The sequence below is a fragment of the Diceros bicornis genome, chromosome 25 (assembly GCF_020826845.1).
Source record: "Diceros bicornis minor isolate mBicDic1 chromosome 25, mDicBic1.mat.cur, whole genome shotgun sequence".
Taxonomy (NCBI): Eukaryota; Metazoa; Chordata; class Mammalia; order Perissodactyla; family Rhinocerotidae; genus Diceros; species Diceros bicornis.
In genome coordinates, this window is record NC_080764.1 from 21756376 (window position 1) to 21773890 (window position 17515).

The 17515-nt window shown below is 38.1% G+C and overlaps 1 protein-coding gene across 7 annotated transcripts in view; it reads right to left on the bottom strand.

Moving 5' to 3' along the window:
* The window catches only part of MYBPC1 (myosin binding protein C1), a 91137-nt gene extending 77195 nt beyond the window's left edge, over positions 1-13942 (bottom strand). For all 7 annotated transcript variants that reach the window (XM_058568567.1, XM_058568564.1, XM_058568568.1 and 4 more), the window contains exon 1: positions 13859-13942. In XM_058568567.1, the coding sequence (XP_058424550.1) occupies positions 13859-13883 (25 nt within the window). In that variant the 5' untranslated portion in view covers positions 13884-13942. The remainder of the gene's footprint in view (positions 1-13858) is intronic.
* Positions 13943-17515: the final 3573 nt, after the last annotated feature.

Genomic DNA, 17515 nt, shown 5'->3' on the forward strand with positions numbered 1-17515 from the left:
TGAGAATAACACTCATGTCTTTCCACACATGCCGTCTGCTAGGGATTTGCCTCATTTCTAGGTCTGTGGGCTGTATCATGTTAGAACATGTTTGGAATTGGGGTGGGGGCTGAGGAAGTATCTGGGAACTGAACAGAGAAGGTAGGCGCCTCACTCTCCTACTGTAAAATGGTAATAATAATTGATTTTTATGAAATTTACATGCATTATAGAGTTTGCACAGTGTAGATAAATTGGTCAATCAAACAATCAATCCTAGTAGAACAGAAAGGATAAGAAGATGGATTCTCAATAGTTTTCAAAGCATTTGAAACAAAGAATTCCAGCTGTCCTAAACCTGGAGAGATGATGAACCAGGAGTGGTGAAGGCCAAGCAGCACATGACTTAGACTGAAAATGAACCACTGCAGGTAAGTCTGAGAGCCCCAAGGTATCCCTGTTGCCTTAAAGGCACTACTCATGCCTATCTCTTACTCTAACTCATACAGGTTCTATCATGCCCAGCTTTGCCTAAGCCTCCAAAAATCATTTGTGGGGCCAGCCTGGTGGCGTAGTGGTTAAGTTCGCACTCTCTACTCTGGTGGCCTGGGGTTCGCAGGTTCGGATCTCAGATGGAGACCCACACACCACTCATCAAGCCATGCTGTGGCGGCGTTCCACATACAAAATAGAGGAAGATTGGCACAGATGTTAGCTCAGGGCCAATCTTCCTCACCAAAAAAATAAATAAATAAATACACACATACATAAAAATCATTTGCATGTTCCCCAAATTCATTAGCTGCCTCTATAACAATAATTCGTTCACAACAATTTCCACAGTACCCCCTGAACAGGGACCGTAGGAAGAAGCACCCATGCAGTCAGGATTCACTGAGCTTCCATCACAGATTTAACAAGAGCAGGGGTTTACAAAAGTAGGTAAGATGAGATCCTTTGCTTAACCTCACAGGTAAATCAACTGCCCTTTTCCATCAATTTAGAACCAGGTGGCTTTGCTGTTTCAAAACACTTGAGGCTCACCACCTCCACAGCCCCTCTAGTGCTTCTGAAACTGCTGTGTGCATACGAATAATCCAGGGATTTGGTCAAGTGCAGAGTCTGACCGGGGGTCTGTGGCAGGGTTCAAGACTTGGCATTTCTAACAGGCTCCTAGGTGAGGCTGATGTTGCCAGTCCATGACCCACACTTTGAGTGAGAAGGCTCAGACTACGCCCTAAGTATCACTGAATCCTCTCATTTCAAATGTGATTGTGAATGCTAAAGGGCTTACAGTACCTGGGGACTTTTCTTCTCTCTTTGATCACAAGCTTCTTGAGGACAAGGCCTGTCTCCTCCTTTTCAAATTCCGCACAGCAGGTGCTCCATAAATATAGTTAACTGGCAGGGTATTCGTACCCGCACAAAAGCTCCTTTTCCTCGCTGCCAAGAAATCAAGAACCGTCCCCTGGCACTCCAAGGGCAGCTTTCTTCATCTGCGTTACCCGCAGGGAACACTATGTCTCCCATTGGTGACCCTCCTGCTGGCTGAATGCTCCGAGGCATTCGCCCAACCCCATCATTTAGATTTCTTCTTACTGTCAACACACGTCTTCCATTTCTTAACAAGGGCAGGGGAGCAATTAGGGCTACAGTTTTGGCTCTCAGTGCCAATACACCCTTGCCTTTCTAAGGAATCCTCCCTTTCAAAATCTGGGCTGCGTTTCTTAGCAAATAACCCTCAGTCAACCATGCCACCTGCGTTGTCAGCTTCCCCGGGTTGTAACTGTCAGGAGGCACCTCGCCTTGGGAAGCTCTCTAAATCTTTAGATTTAGAGCAAATGGGTGTTTATTGAGGTGAGATCCTGCTATATTTCTGCTTATTCAAGAACCAAAGGGCAAATTCCATGGAACTTTTCTGCCAAGTGTATAAAGTTGGCTTTTTGTCCCCCTCATCCATCCTTCCCCATCGTCTCAATTAGAAAATGTACCAACAGGATGGACTCAAGAAGCAAGGATATAGAAGTTACTGTTAATTTTTTTTGGATAAAAGAAAGAAACCAAGATACTGTGAAAAATTAAGGCCAAGGAAATATTTTCCTGAACAACATAAAAATTAGCTGGATTCTGAACCAGCAACTAAAGCTAGCTCCTTCCTCCTTTGGCAAGGGTGGCCGTTCTTTGATCCTTTCTAATTCACAGATATAGACTTTCTCTCCCTCTGCAACATTGAAATGCTTTCAAAGGGCTTGATCTATTTATGGTGGATTTTTCCTATGACTACCTACTGTAAAAAGCACAGGTATGCCACCAATGGTAGGCCTGCACGGTGAGTGCCAGGGCATTCTAACTGACGGGCACTGGTGGCAGCTATTAAATAGACAGCCCATATGTGGCCTTTGTGCTCTGCCGAAAGACTAGGAACCCAGTAACTCCATAAAAGGTTTGACTCTCTCCAACCCAGTCCATGTCTATTTTCGATGATCGAGAGTTCCGTGGTCAGTAAATTAAAGGGGAAAAAAATCCTAACTCTTAAAAGGTATTAACCTGCCTTTCTATATGTATGTGTCTCTACACCAAAATGATATAAACAACCCAGTTCTCTCCTTCCCGTGGGCTCACTGGCTCAAATAATACATTGTTTGACCTACTTAAAAATATTTTATGGGCCCTCATGTGCAATGTAATTTAGTTTTTTAATAGCATGGAGAGCATAATTACATCATATGAATATGTTATATAGGCATAGAAAAGACAGGAGGAACACATAATAACAGTTGTTATCATTGACTGACAGGATCATAGGTCTTTTTGTGTGTGTGTGGCTTTCTTTTTGTTACTTTTTTTTAGGTAAAATAAATGTGCTAAAACCATCCTTTGAAATTTGGAGTGCAGGAGAAAATTGTATATTATTCCTGATTATTTCTTATTCTCAAAGTCAAATTCTCAGTTTGAAATAAAATATGTGAACGTTTTATGTATTGTAAACATTATGGTGAATAAGGCTCTATCTGGCCAACTCCTGTTTTGTCTTTTTTGGTAGCAGAGCAAATTATCTTCCTTTTTAGATGAAATATGCAATACATGCTGTCAGGTGTATCTCCTATTGAGGGTGAGCTCTGGCACTGTGTGCATGTTGCATCCTGGATGTCATATGCCTAGACAATGGCATAATGGAAACTACTTTAATATAAAATGTTCTTTGCATGAGGACATTCATAACTCTTAGAGAAGTTTTGATTGTATGAATCATAAGTGTCACCAAAAAAATCAGCAAACACAAATGACAGTGCATTTGTACTGGCCATATTGCTTAGGCATCAGAGATATAGATTTTGGATATGAATTAATCTTTAATTCATATGAACGTTAATGTTTTCAGAGTTATATGCTATTTTGTTCCCTGTTCTATTCATTATAGGCTATAGGTCTGGATATTTTGTACCTTGGGGTTTAAGGGAATTAAACATTTTTTAGAGGCAATTCTATATTGATTTATAACAGTGATTCTCAAAGTATAGTCTGGGATCCCCAAGAGCCCCTGAGACCCCTCTGGGGAGTCTACAAGGTCAAAGCTGTTTTCATTATAATGCTAAGACATTATTTGCCTTTTTCGCTCACATTGTCTCACAAACATGCACTGGAGTTTTCCAGGGGATATATAATGTATGATGACGTCAGTGCTCTGACAGCTAATGGAACGTGTGCTGTGCATTCTTATGTTTGAAAATTTATCAATTGTAATTATTAATACAGTAAGTATTGATAGATATAATGCACATAAACAAACGCTTTTTAGTTTTCTCAATAATTATTGAGTGCCAAAAGATCTGAGACCAAAAAGTTTGAGAACCGTTTAGAATTTATGGTAAATCTTAAAAAATTATTTTGTGCATGTGCACTTTTTTTTTGAGAAACTCATGTCATATGCCTTATTTAGGAAACATCTGTAGCCTTGATTAATAAAACAAATGAGGCAGTCAAAATAAAAGCCATAAATTAATTCTGGGGGCAATAACTTATTGTCCTATGTGCATAATGATAGAGACCAAGGGGCATTATTGTCTAGTACCACCTCCACTATTCAGAATTCAGCTATCTAGCAACCTCACTTATCCAGATAACAGCTGCTGACCAGCAAATTATAAGGGCCTCCGAAGAGAAAAATGAATTGTCTCAAACTCCTCCAGCTCAGCGCACTCAGAGCTGCAGTGCTTTACCCACAACCCGCCCCCAGGTCCTCAGTTAGCTCCAGAACCAGGACAGAGTGAGGCAGGCCAGGTGCCTGCGGAGCAACATTTAAGGAGGCACTTGCTAGCAGGTGCAGACCCCGCACATGCACGACCCTGAGAGTGAGTGTCTCCTTAAATGTGGTGCCATAGGCACCCTGCTGGCCACTCCACCTTGTAGCCCTACTCAGCCAGATTATTGACCTGATTCTGGCCGGGGGGTTCTTTGCAAACAGCAAAGGGAAGAGAGGGGGCAGCTTCACACATTCCCTGACAAGAGTAATAAAAGAAGACAGCAACCTTCAAGCAAGAGATTGTTAACACAAACAGAAACCAGGCTTGAAAACTCCCTGAGCAGACAAAACCAGTTAATCATACAAGCAAAGCTTAATTTAGCTTATTTTGCAAGACAAGGGAGGTTAACTTGACCTGGGTCACTTCTTGCTTATGCCTTTAAAAATCATAAGCAAAACTTAAAAATTTCCCCCAAATTAATATGAGGTAACCATTAACCAATTCCGTTTCATTTAAGGAAAATTCTAATATTGTAACCAATCCCTGTGAAGAATGAATACTCACTGCCTTTACACTGTATAAGAGCTTTATAACAATATACCTCTGACCCTCATTCCGTGTTTTGGTTTGAGTGCTTCCAGTTTGCAAACTGTCTTTTTGGTGTGTGCACAATAAACTTTTACTGATTACTACCTAAGTGATTCATTGGTTTTACATCTGTTTTTTATGAAACAGGAAAGCTATGAAATATCAGACACAAATTCAAAATACAAATCAATATGAGCGCATTTAACAAAAAGGCAAATAATTTGGGCTCTTAGGATATCACGTGATACAATAACTCATACTGATAATTTATGACAAAGTTAAATTATATCCACTGTACTTTGTTTTTAAAAGCAAGGAGTAATATATTATATTTTAGGCATGTTTATATCCAAATTGGTTGAAATAATAAGGTTCAAGAACAAAATCAACTCTTTGCTATCCAGAGAATCCAGCCATTCAGAATTTGATTCAATCAATTTATTCTATACTTATTTACTGTGGCCCAATATCAACAAAGATTGTATTCTAAGCTTCCGAATAGATGAAGTCTAATTGTGCAGCAAGTATGTAAATTTTCAGTGACTCATTATTTAGCTCGATGGAATTTCCCTGAATCCACAGGGTTTTTTCCCTTTCCTAGTCAATTTGTTCTTACGTCCTCGTAATTACACGTGTTTTCAGCTTAAGATGTCATTCCTCACAGGAAGAGGATTAAAATCTGGTTATTGTTACATAGCAACAAATAGCTTCTCCCAGTTAACATGGGACTGGATGATAACAAGATCTTTTGCTAAGATCTGATGACTTGTCTCTTTATCATTATTCTTACCATGTTTTAGAGTAAGAATCAAATGGGATTAGAGTGGCATCGATGGGGGGTGGTGGTGCAGGAAAAGCTTTACTCAAATTGAAGAAGTTTAAAAATGTAGCACAGGTCAAAAGGAAATTATTGCAAATGTGATTTGAATTGTTAACAATTTCTGCCTTTAGTCCCTTATTATGCCTTTCCTGGGGGTCTGCTCCTGGGCAGACCGACACTACAATGACATCACTCTTATGTAGTTATAGGGGTATCAAATAAATCCCTTACAGGCCTTGCCCCAAGCCATTGCTGGGCCTCACATTGGATGACTTTTTAAAAATAGAGGAAGGACAGGCCTGATGCCAGGTGGGGTCATAAAAATAAAATTCCACAGCAGTAAACATAGCCACTCAATCAATCACCCACCACATCCATATGTGGTCATAGAGAGTTCTTTACATGGTTCTTTCAGAAATAGTCAGACCCAAGGAAGACCCCACCTGCCAAGAGCACCCCTGGTGGGAAGAGAAATCTTAATGTCCCACAAACCAAAGCCTTATAACCCTTGGTGATGGATATAGTTACATGTTCAACTGTGCAGAGTGACTCTTTCATCTAAGTGGGAAAGGCCACGCCCCTACAACGGAACAGTGAAGAAACAACTGGTTATCATCGTCTGGCTAACAACTGGAGACTCTCAGCTGGACATAACACATTTTAGTGGGAACACAACAGAGGCCGTGGCCTCTTATTTGATCTGAGCTTCCATGAGTGAAAGCTAAGATGTTTCACTACAAGTGAAAAAAGGAAATACTCATGGTGGTGGCAATGATGGTTATGATGATAACAGCAGCTGTTTTAGAATGTATTATAAATATTAACACAAGATAAAGAGGTGAGCAGTGGTTGCTATGTTTCTTATAGTGGTTGTTATGTGTTGGCAGAAATACCCTCAAAGTTTATATTAAATGTGAGGCATTTAATACTTTATGCTGGACAAGATTTCTGAGTTTCCTGCTTTAGAGGGAAAATACTTGAGTTCTTATTATGTGCTAGGTCCTGTTCTGAGCTTTTTACCTGATTTATCTCATTTAATTCTTACAAAGACCCAATGAGTTAGGTACTATTATTATTCACATTTTACAGATGAGGAAACTGAGGCATATGAAGCGTAAGTGACTCAGGACATGGTGCAGCTGGAATTTGAACTGTCTAGAATGTTCTACAAATAGTATACTTTGTGTATGTCACTATGTTTAAAAATGAATATTACTTAATATGCATAAGAAAAAAGCCAAAATACATTCTATGTACAGAACAATTCTGAAGACATCTAACTGAAAAAATGAAAAATTAAATTGTAGAATTACACAAATAGGAGAATTCTTAGTTATAAGCAGAGCATTCTGTTCCAAGACATATAAAATTTTTATAGAAGGCAAAAACTATTACCTGATACAAGCAAAGAATTCCTGAGGAATTTAAAAAGAGTTTTGTGGAGGGAGGGTTAAAGGGGCAAAGGGGCATATGTATATGGTGACGGATGGCAACTAGACTTTTGGTGGTGAACACGATGAAGTCTATATGGAAGTTGAAATATAATGATGTACACCTGAACTTTATATAATGTTGTAAACCAACGTGACCTCAATAATAAATAAATAAGTAAAAAGAGATTTGATGCTATTTAGAGGAAGAATTGGACGATTTTGGAGAAAAAGAAAAATTTTAGCCCCAGCTTCTTGTAAACATCTAAAGTACAAGTCAAAAAATGAATAAAACAGGGGATGGCCCAGTGGCATGGTGGTTAAGTTCATGCACTCTGCTTCTGCGGCCTGGGGTTGACAGGTTCAAATCCTGGCTGTGGACCTACACACTACTCATCAAGCCATGCTGTGATGGTGTCCCACATACAAAAATAGAGGAAGATTGGCACAGATGTTAGCTCAGGGACAATCTTCCTCAAGCAAAAAGAGGAAGATGGGCATTAGACTTTAGCACCAATCTTCCTCACACACAAAAAAGAATAAAACAAAATTATAAGATCTAACACCTGACATATTATTAAACATAATTTTAGGAATTGTACTGATTTGCCATATCATCCCATAAAAAGATTCCTAAGGGAGTATAAGAAGGCAAAAGACTTATCAAAGTGAATTTCAAACTTGAAAGGCATAATGAAAGTCGGATTACAGTTAGTTTTTTGTGAACTCATTTTAGAGAGAGAAATAAGCAAGTGATTAAATGATCCTGGTCTTTCTCTTTGCCAAATCCACCACTTCATGTCCCAGTCTGATGGAATCTCAAACTTTACTCTGGAAATGCATAAATAATACATCGCCCATAATATAAGAACCGAAAACCCATGAATAATCTGCCCCATGAATTCGAATATCCTAAAATTAGCTTGTTGTCTCTCTGTGTGATTGTCCAAAACAAATGACCCTTTGTACGTTAAAATTGGGCTTATCCACCAGGAGCAGAGCAGACAATATTGTAACTTTGATATTTGCTGGCTATCTTTATAAAAAGTTGTGGACACAGAAGCCCTGTTCTTTCTGGTTATGAGACAATTTGCATGTATGCAGGAAATTAAATAATAAAATCTCTTCTTTTTCACAGTTTCATATTCCTTAATCACTATGCTTTCAAATTTTAGAAAACTACTCTTGAGTAAACAATAGCTACTTTATGATTACCCTAACTCAGAACACAATAATTCAGTAACTACCTTTCTGTGTATTTATTGAGTTTCTCCAGGGTGCAATACTCTGAATCAATCAAAGAACCAATCAAAGAAAGGACATCTGTTCCCATCAAAAACTCACATGGAATAAAAGCAAAGAAAGAAGACACGTCCATATCCCGTCAGGTACACACAGGAAATTAAAATTTCTCTGATTATTTTTGATTACTAGAGCTTTAACCCATCCTTTATTATCTAACACACTCAAGTGTGTCTAGAGATGAGGTCTAGAATTACCACAGAAGTCACTGGCTGCCAACAGTATTCTGTGTCTCTTAATATAGGTTTCACGGACTAATTAAGCAGGAGCACAGATAAAAATAGTAATCATTAACAATGATAAAAATTCTTCTCTGTGTGTCCATAAGGGGCTTACCAACACATTTTAGGTAAAACAATCGTAAGAAATGTGAGCAAACGTAACAAAAATGCTTTCTAGGGCTATAGAAACAACAGCACTTATTTCCTTTCACAACAGCCTCTTCCCACAACTTTCTAAAATAAAAAAAAACGATCTATTTGTTTACAAAAGTATTGCAAAAGCACTGTTTCATATTTGCTCAAGTTTTTAAAAAGATCGCCTGTTTCTTTATTTTTGCTCACCAGCATTTCTTAAAAGTGACTTCAGCCTTCAGTTTATTCCAACATGCATGTTGGATTCAGGGATACTTTGAAATTGCTATATATAAGGATACTGTGAATTGTGTGTCCATAGGGGCTGAAAATAAAATGTTTCAAGGCCACGTCTCAAGGCTAAAATAAAGCGAGCCATTGAGACAACAAAGGATTGTAAGGGCTTTGCATTTCCCTTTCTCTTGGGTCCCTCAGACCCACCAGAGAACCTAACTTCTATGTCTGTTCATTTGAGGAACTAACTTCCTTACCCTGACTTCCCTGCTCTTTGAAAGGCCTGGAGGAGACTTCTTCAGACTTATTGGACGAGAAGCAAGGATACAACTTGTTTTTCCAACGTTTTTTTAAAGCGATATATTTAGGGCGCTTGAGAGGAAAGAATTGGCCAGGCCTTTATTTATCTTCCTAACAGGTGCAGTTCGGACAGTCACAGAAGCAGGCTACTGAAAAAGAATGATTTTGCCAAGTATTAAGCCCCTCTAGCGTGCATTTGCCGCAGAGTATTCCTTCTTACGACAGAGAGCTCAAATCTACACCATACTTCTCTAGTACGGCATGGCAAAGTTTTTTCAGGGGAAAAAAACAGCTATTGTGGCATTCATTCGTACAACTTCTTTATTCCTCGTTCAAATCTTCAACTTGGCCTAAATGAACCATTTGAAGTTAGGAGGAAAATAGTTGCCCTTGAGAAAATATCTCCTTCCCCTTCTCCCGTTCTTTCTCTTACCTCCAACAAATTAACTTTTCCCCAATTTGAAGGAAAGGTACTATTCTATATAAAAGATGACTTTTCCAAAGACAAATTTATTTTGGTGTTTGAAATAGGCCATCAGTCTCATGCAGGTGGAAAATGAAGGTCAAGGAGTAAATATGAGAAGGAGGTTTCCCATCACTAGGGCTCCTTTTCTGATGATGACTAAGCCTTGAGTGATGCTGAGAAATAGGCAAGAGGTGATGAATGCTGCTCTACATTCAGATAGGTTTGGGGCTTAGCAGAACTTGAAAATGTGATGAAATCTGTAGGGACCAAGAAAGCAAGATATAGCAAAGTAAAGACTGTGGACTGAAAAAAGTTATTCTCCATTACCATGTTCCTACTTATTTCTACTGAAAAAGGCCAAGATAGGGGCCAGCCCAGTGGCACAGTGGTTAAGTTCAAGTACTCTGCTTTGGTGGCCCAGGGTTCGTGGGTTTGGATCCCTGGCGTGGACTTATGCACAGCTTATCAAGCCATGCTGTAGCAGGCGTCCGACATGTTAAGTAAAGGAAGATGGGCACGGATGTTAGCCCAAGGTGAATCTTCCTCAGCAAAAAGAGAAGAATTGGCAACAGATGTTAGCTCAGGGCTACTCTTCTTCACCAAAAACAAAAAAAAAAGGCCAAGATAGATTCGATAGGTGGATATTGTATGTTGATACAGCAGAAGAATCTGTAGCAACAATGCCATGCGTTTGATTCCTGGAGTTATCAGCATGGCCTCTTAAAATTATGGTCATAAATGGAGTTATGTTTTGCCATATGTTTGAGTTTTCATGAAGAGATCTTACACGGAAGATGAGAAAACTACAGTGTCTTTCCCAACGTTTTCTGAACGGCACACAAGCACCAAGGAGGAACTTTTGCCCTTTTCCCACAAGTTAAGTACATAAAATATAAAAGGACTTGATATACTACATAACAAAAGGTGAAATTCTTGTTAAGGCCTCAACTTGGTGTTCTGGAAGAGAATTTTTCTAGTTTCTGTAGAATCTGACAGTTAACAATTATCTAAGGATATTAAAGAACCAGGCTTTATGGTTTTAATTATCATATACTGCACTGATAAAATTCTGAGGAAATAATTTTTATGGGTTTAAGAGCCATTCATAGTATTTTTAAACTATTAGAGATTCTACTACAGAAGAAAGGCTATTGCAGTTTTCTAATCTCGTGCTGATAAAATTGCTTTTTGACAGAAAAGAAAAATTTCCAGTGAAAGGTGATTTTTTAACACAATATGACCCCGAGGCAATTAACTGTGAGGGTTTTTAGAAACCGTGTTGTATGTATCTCTGAAATCCCAGCAACTAGCTCATGTTAAGTGCTCGATTAATGATTGATACGTAAATGAATGTGTCAGCAAGGCATCTGGGAGATTCCCACAAATCTCAAATTTCCTTCTATATCCTCTCTCATTATTTGAATAGAATAACTTAATTTTACTGGGCCTCAGGTTCTGCATGAATCTAAAGTGTAAGATAGGCTTTTTATCTGGAACTGACAGCATAAATAATATAATCCTCCGAAGAATAAATACACAACTGATCAAGATGGAGAGGAGGGCAGTGGGAAGTGGTTGCTCGTTAGAAATAATGCTTTTTTTCTCCAAAAGGGATTCCCAAATCATCCAGAATATTTTCAAGGGTCTAAACAAGGACTGTTGACTAATTACTTCCATTAGAGTTCCTCCTTGAGGTCCAAAGTTATACCTGTCCTTCCTCCTCCTCCTTGGAAGGACCAGCTCTCTCAAGACCCAACATGAAGCTCCCAGGATTAGGTGACTGTAGGTTGGGAGATAGTTGAGAGAGACATTTTTTTGCATCCTAAATTGCTGAAAACAGCCTCTTTTGAAGAGTTGCCAGGTCCTCCTGAATCCTATGGGGGCCAAACCGGCCCATATTATCTTATCACGATTCACAGCGGGTGGTCACATCCTTCTTTGCATAGTCCTCCCAGTTGGGGAAGAGATGTAAGAGGAACTGTAGGGGCTGGAGGAACCTGTCCCTGGGGAGTGTTTCTGCAGATAGTTTGAAATGACTTTGATGAATTGGTTTGGTGGCCTGTTTTATTCTGGAGGCTATCTTTCAGAGGGATGCTTGTATGGAACAAAACCAACCCCATTGAAAATGCAATTGGTTAGGAGAAGATGCAAGGACCAGATTAGTTCCTGAATTTCCGTTATCCTCACTCTTCTGATGTAAACAATATTAAAATATAATGATTTCACCAGGAAAACTCTTCAAGGTGCGGTTCCTTTAAGAATCAGTTCTGCTGGTAAGGAAACAAAAAAATCCTTGTACTTCCTCTAAGGATTTTAAATATATCAGTAACTCTCTTTTTATCCCCACTCCCACCATCCAAATTTAAACTAACCAAAGAATCTATGAGTATAAAATTACTCTCTTGGGTGGGGGGACTCCTACACAGAATATCAACACACTTCTTCTTTTATGGCAAAAGAAGATCATGAGGTATTTGGTATGTGTGTTAATTTATTCAAAAAGATAAAAAATATATATTTTGGGGGGGGATGGGACCCTGAAGTTAAAGATACATTTTCCTCTTTGTAGTTCTAAAATTTCATTGTCTCTAAAAGTAGAATGGATCAGAGTGAGTTGTCAGACAAAAAGTAAAACTTTATCACATCTGGCAATCAGAATAATTTAACTAGCTTTATGGGCTTTACAGTCTGTCATCTTTTTTTTATTAGTTTTTCAGCTTTCTTGCCATTTTCAGTTGGGCTTTAAAATAACACATGCAAACATATCCACTAAATGCAGGATAATTAAAACGATATTCCGTCCTCAGTCAGAAAACATAGAATGCGTTTCATCCAAATGAGCCTTGAAGAGGCTAGTCAAGTGACAGATCAAATAAAAAGGACACTTAATACACATGTAAATCATTTGCATTACAAATAAGACACTTTAGAGGGGGTTGGCCTGACTGCCCGATGGTCAGGATTAGGTTCCCATATTCATGCATGCATTTGGTGTGGTTATTTTGGGCGGAAGACTTCATCCATCAATGCCCTCCACCACTAAGGAAAGCCAACCTGTAAACTGATCACCACAGCCTGTCAACACTGGTTACTTAATTACATAAAGAAAATATATTTCAAAGACTTTTGAACGCTTGGTTAGTATTTCAACTTTGGGTTCAATGTCTAGCTTCTTTTTCAAGGTTCTTCAAAATGATGGTTAAAAACAGTTTTAAGAATTAAAAATGAAAAAGCTAAATACTATTTTTATGCTCCCTGCAAATCTTTCTTTTTGCTTTTGTTTGCAGAAGTGAAAAATAAAGATTCGGTAAGCACTAATCGAGACTGATATGAAACAATATTTTAAAAAGAGATTTCCATTAAAAATTAAACTCAGTGTACATGTGCTGTTAATTTGTGGTTTTCATTAGTCATTTTAGTAATTCTAATTCCAAGTTATGTTATTAATTAGTAGTTTTAAAATATTCCTTTTTTTAATAGAAAGGAGAAACTGTTCATTGGAGGAAACTTTTCTTCTAATGAATAATATTTTTATATTTTTGGTTTAATTATTTTTAAAGGCTACATATTATGAAATTATCTAAAATAAAACTCATTAAAGAAAACAATCAATCAGTGATAATCAAAGATATTCTCTTTTACTCAGGTAAAATCTGTATATTTTAAACGTCTTTCCACAAAAAATGTAGCAAATCTGTAAAAGTCATAAATTCTTTTTTGAAATCTTGACCAAATTTATTAACCATTTAAGACATCATTCCAAGGCCCTCCCACCCCCCACAAATTGCAAATATATGATGAAAAATTTGTGATTGAACCTAAGAAAATATACTTGAAAATGCAATCTGCTCATCATGATTATTTAACTTCCTCAAATTACACTTTAAGGATCCCTTGCAATTGAATAATAAACTTATATTTGATCATTTTATATATATTCCTTCATAAACTATCATTATCAGATATTTTTCAATTGGTTATAACTCTTACTATATTTTTCCTCTGGTCTCTTTACTCTAAAGCATCTTTTCCTTAAATCACAGTGATTCTATTATTTTATAGTCTCTTTAAGAAATTGGACATTTGTTTGAAAATACCAAAATAAACACACTTTCTTAAAAAGATCTATGGATTAGTCTTACCTTCTTTCTTAGTGGGTTCTGGCATGGCCACAATAAAATGTTATTCTCCAAAGAGTTTGTTCTCTTCCAGGACTAGTTGATAGAAACCCCACAAGCAGTTGAGAGATGGTGCAGGTCAGCGTGACAAGCAGCTGGGGAGAAGTCCAGTGCTTTTAAACTCCCTCTGGACATCAATCATGCTGGCACCGCCTCTTCTTCAGCACAAGGATGCTGGAACTTGACAGCTACGAGGACCTTTCTCACATCTGTTGTCTGCACTCTGCTCTCTCGCCTACTGGAAGGAATCTCCTATCCATCTCATGTGGCTATGAGAACACCTCTAACTTTCTAAATTCAGCTGCAGCCTCGTGCTCCTTCTTGCTCTTCTCTTTCTGTCTGACAGAGGCATGCATCAACCCAGGAGTGCAAGAAGTTTGCTGTATGATAAAAAATTAAATTAAAATAAAAATTGTAATATGCCAATGCAACATATACCTGAATTTTCACTAAGCTTATAAAGAAAAATCTCTGTATTCAGATGACAATTTTCTGCTCCCATTAGCTTTTCATTTTCACCAGTTCTTAATGATTGGGTTTGAAATTTTTCTTTTTTATTAATATGTTAATATTAATTTGTCAAGTCAAATTTCTATGTTGAATATCTTGTCTCATTTTCTCCTCTAAGAATAGCAAAAGTTTCTATTAAGAAATAGTTAGCATTTACTTTTTTTCAAGAAACATTCTTTAAAAAAATTACAGGGCATATAAAAGAATGAAATCATGATACATGCTGCAACATGGATGAAGCTTGAGAACATTATGCTAGGCAAAAGAAGCCAGACACAACAGAACACATATTGTAGAATTCCATTTATATGAAATGTCCAGGATAAGCAAATCCACAGAGCCCAAAAGTCTATTAGAGGTTGCCAGGGGCTGAGGGCAGGTGGAATTGGGGGTGACTGCTAATGGATATGGCATTTCTTTGGGCGATGGTGAAGAAGTTGTTCTGGAATTAGGTACTGATGTACAATTTTGTAAATATATTAAAAACCACTGAATTGTACACTTAAAAATATATGGGCCATGGGCAAAGAAAGTCAGACCAGTAGCCATTGTTTTGTTTCAAAATGGCAAGCAGACACACAAATCCAACTTAAGATATTGGTGGACTATATCAGATTTGAACACTTTCTCCCAAAACTCTCATGGAACTGATGGAGAAATATGAACTACCAAGTGGTCAAACTAAAAAGACACCTTACTTTCTTTGTCCACATGCATGGCACCTCAGAGACCAGGACTAAAATTAATTTATATGAAAAGACAACTACTCGCTTGCCTTCATTAGTATGCGTTTTCAAGATCATTTTCAAAAGACCCTGATTGATTTATACTGAACCAGCCACACTGTCTCATTTAATTTCCCTTGTGGCTGAGAGCGCAGCTGGGCAGACTTAGCCCTACCAAACACTGTGCCAAGCTAACTTTTCATATAAGGGTGGAAACTCAACTTAGAACTCAACAGCATCATGCTTTAGCTATGTGGGGGGAGAGGGAGGAAAGCCAGTTAAGAAAGTCAATGAGCATCTTCTACAAAGAAAGCTTTTTCTCAACCACATAGTGCTACTGCACACATTGTTTTGCTTTTTAAAATATTTCTTTGCAATTAGATGCTAAAAAGCGAAATATCAGCCAGAAAACAGGATATTCTGTAATATAAAGTTAGATGTGCCTTGAAAGAAAAAAAATAACTTTTTTTCCTGAGTCTACCATGAGAGTATCAATTAATACATGAAACAAATTAAAGAACCTAGAATCTGAAGTCAGACCCTTGGGTTCTATTTCTGGACCTATCATTAACCAGCTGAGTTACTCTAAGAAGGTCAGGTGGCCTTTCTGGGCCTCAGTTTTCTTTTGTGTAAAATGAGGGGCTTAAAAAAATGACCTCCGAAGCCCCTTCTAGATTTAACATTGTGATTCTATACGGGTAGTCCATAAAAAAGAATCATTTTTTCAACATTCCCAGCACACTGAACACCACCATAAGAAATGGACATAAGGACAAAGTGTCATATTGCAGAAGAATGTTTATAATGCTGAGCAGATTTCACACATGCCACAAAAGAGGTGCCCTGCCATTGTTGGCTTCTGCAGAAACTTCTTTGGGTTTTCAATGCACTGATCGTTTTACTGATGTGAACAAGTACCAGGAAATATTGCAACCCATGGGGAAAATATTTTATGACCTGGGGAACTTTTTGGTAATAAAGGGCTTAATTATAAAAACACAAAACTCTATTGGAGGAATTGGAAATATGGACAAATTCTAGGGTAAATGGTTGTAGTGTGTATTAGATGGTTAAAGTAACGTTTTAAATTAGAATAATAAGTATATGTTTAATTTTCCCAGGACTGTGCTGTTTTAGGAACACCTAACTCCTAATTTTTTTGTGTGTGTGAGGAAGATCAGCCCTGAGCTAACATCCATACCAATCCTCCTCTTTTTCCTGAGGAAGACTGGCCCTGGGCTAACATCTGTGCCCATCTTCCTGCACTTTATATGGGACGCCGCCACAGCATGGCCTGACAAGCGGTGCATTGGCTCGGGATCCGAACCCGGGCCGCCAGCAGCAGAGCACGTGCACTTAACTGCTACACCACAGGGCCGGCCCTTAACTCCTAAGTCAGATCTTATACATCCATCTAGAAGGTTTCAAACTCTTTATCTCCAACATCACTCTCAGAAAGTGAGGAAAACGGTCAACAGGGCTCTTTTTTTTTTGTTGTTAAATGCTTTATTGGGTTTTCCCCTTCTTATCATTTAAGATTAGATTTGGCTGAATATAGCACAAACCCACAAAATAACCACAGTTAAATCAAGATAGAAGTATTTCTCACTCACATAAAGCAAGTCCAAAAGTAACTAGTTTAGAGTCATTATAGTGGCGCCACAGCATCATCAAGAATCTAGGCTCCTTCTTCCTGCCCTACTGTCTTCCAGGTAACTTCATGGACTCAAATGGCTGCTAGTGCTCTTGCCATTACATCCACATTCCAAGCAGCAGAAAAAAAGTAAAAAGGACTCATTTTCTTCATTTTAAGGAGCCTTCTTTGAAGTCTAACACAAAGCGTCTAATACATCCCACCGGCCAAAACTTGATCACATGGCCGTATTTGGCTACAAAAAAGCTGGAAAACGTAGTCTTTCATTCTCAGTGGCAATGGGCTTCTGTTACTAAAGAGAATGAAGAAAATGGATGTTGGATAGGCAAATATCAATCTCTGCCACATCTTTCAAAATAAAAGCAATAATGTTCGCTGTACCAACCAACGAGTGCAGAAAAATATAAATAATAAGCCTCACCCTCTCCCCAACCCTGTCTTCATGCCAAGGTGTGAATTAGGGTCTAAATTTCCTCTGTACTCACATAGACACATAAAACTTAGATATTCATATGTAGGGAGTTCTTCATCTATGTTTTATTTACATTACTCTTTAATTTGCTTTTTCCATTTAACCTCTCATAAACATCCCTCCACATTAACATTTATATAGACCTAACTCAGTCTCTTTAATAGCTGAATAATCGTTCATGGTATGGATGCACCATAGTGCGCCATATTTTCTCAATTATTTTTCTTTTGATGGACATTCAGGTTGTTTTCAGTGTTTCA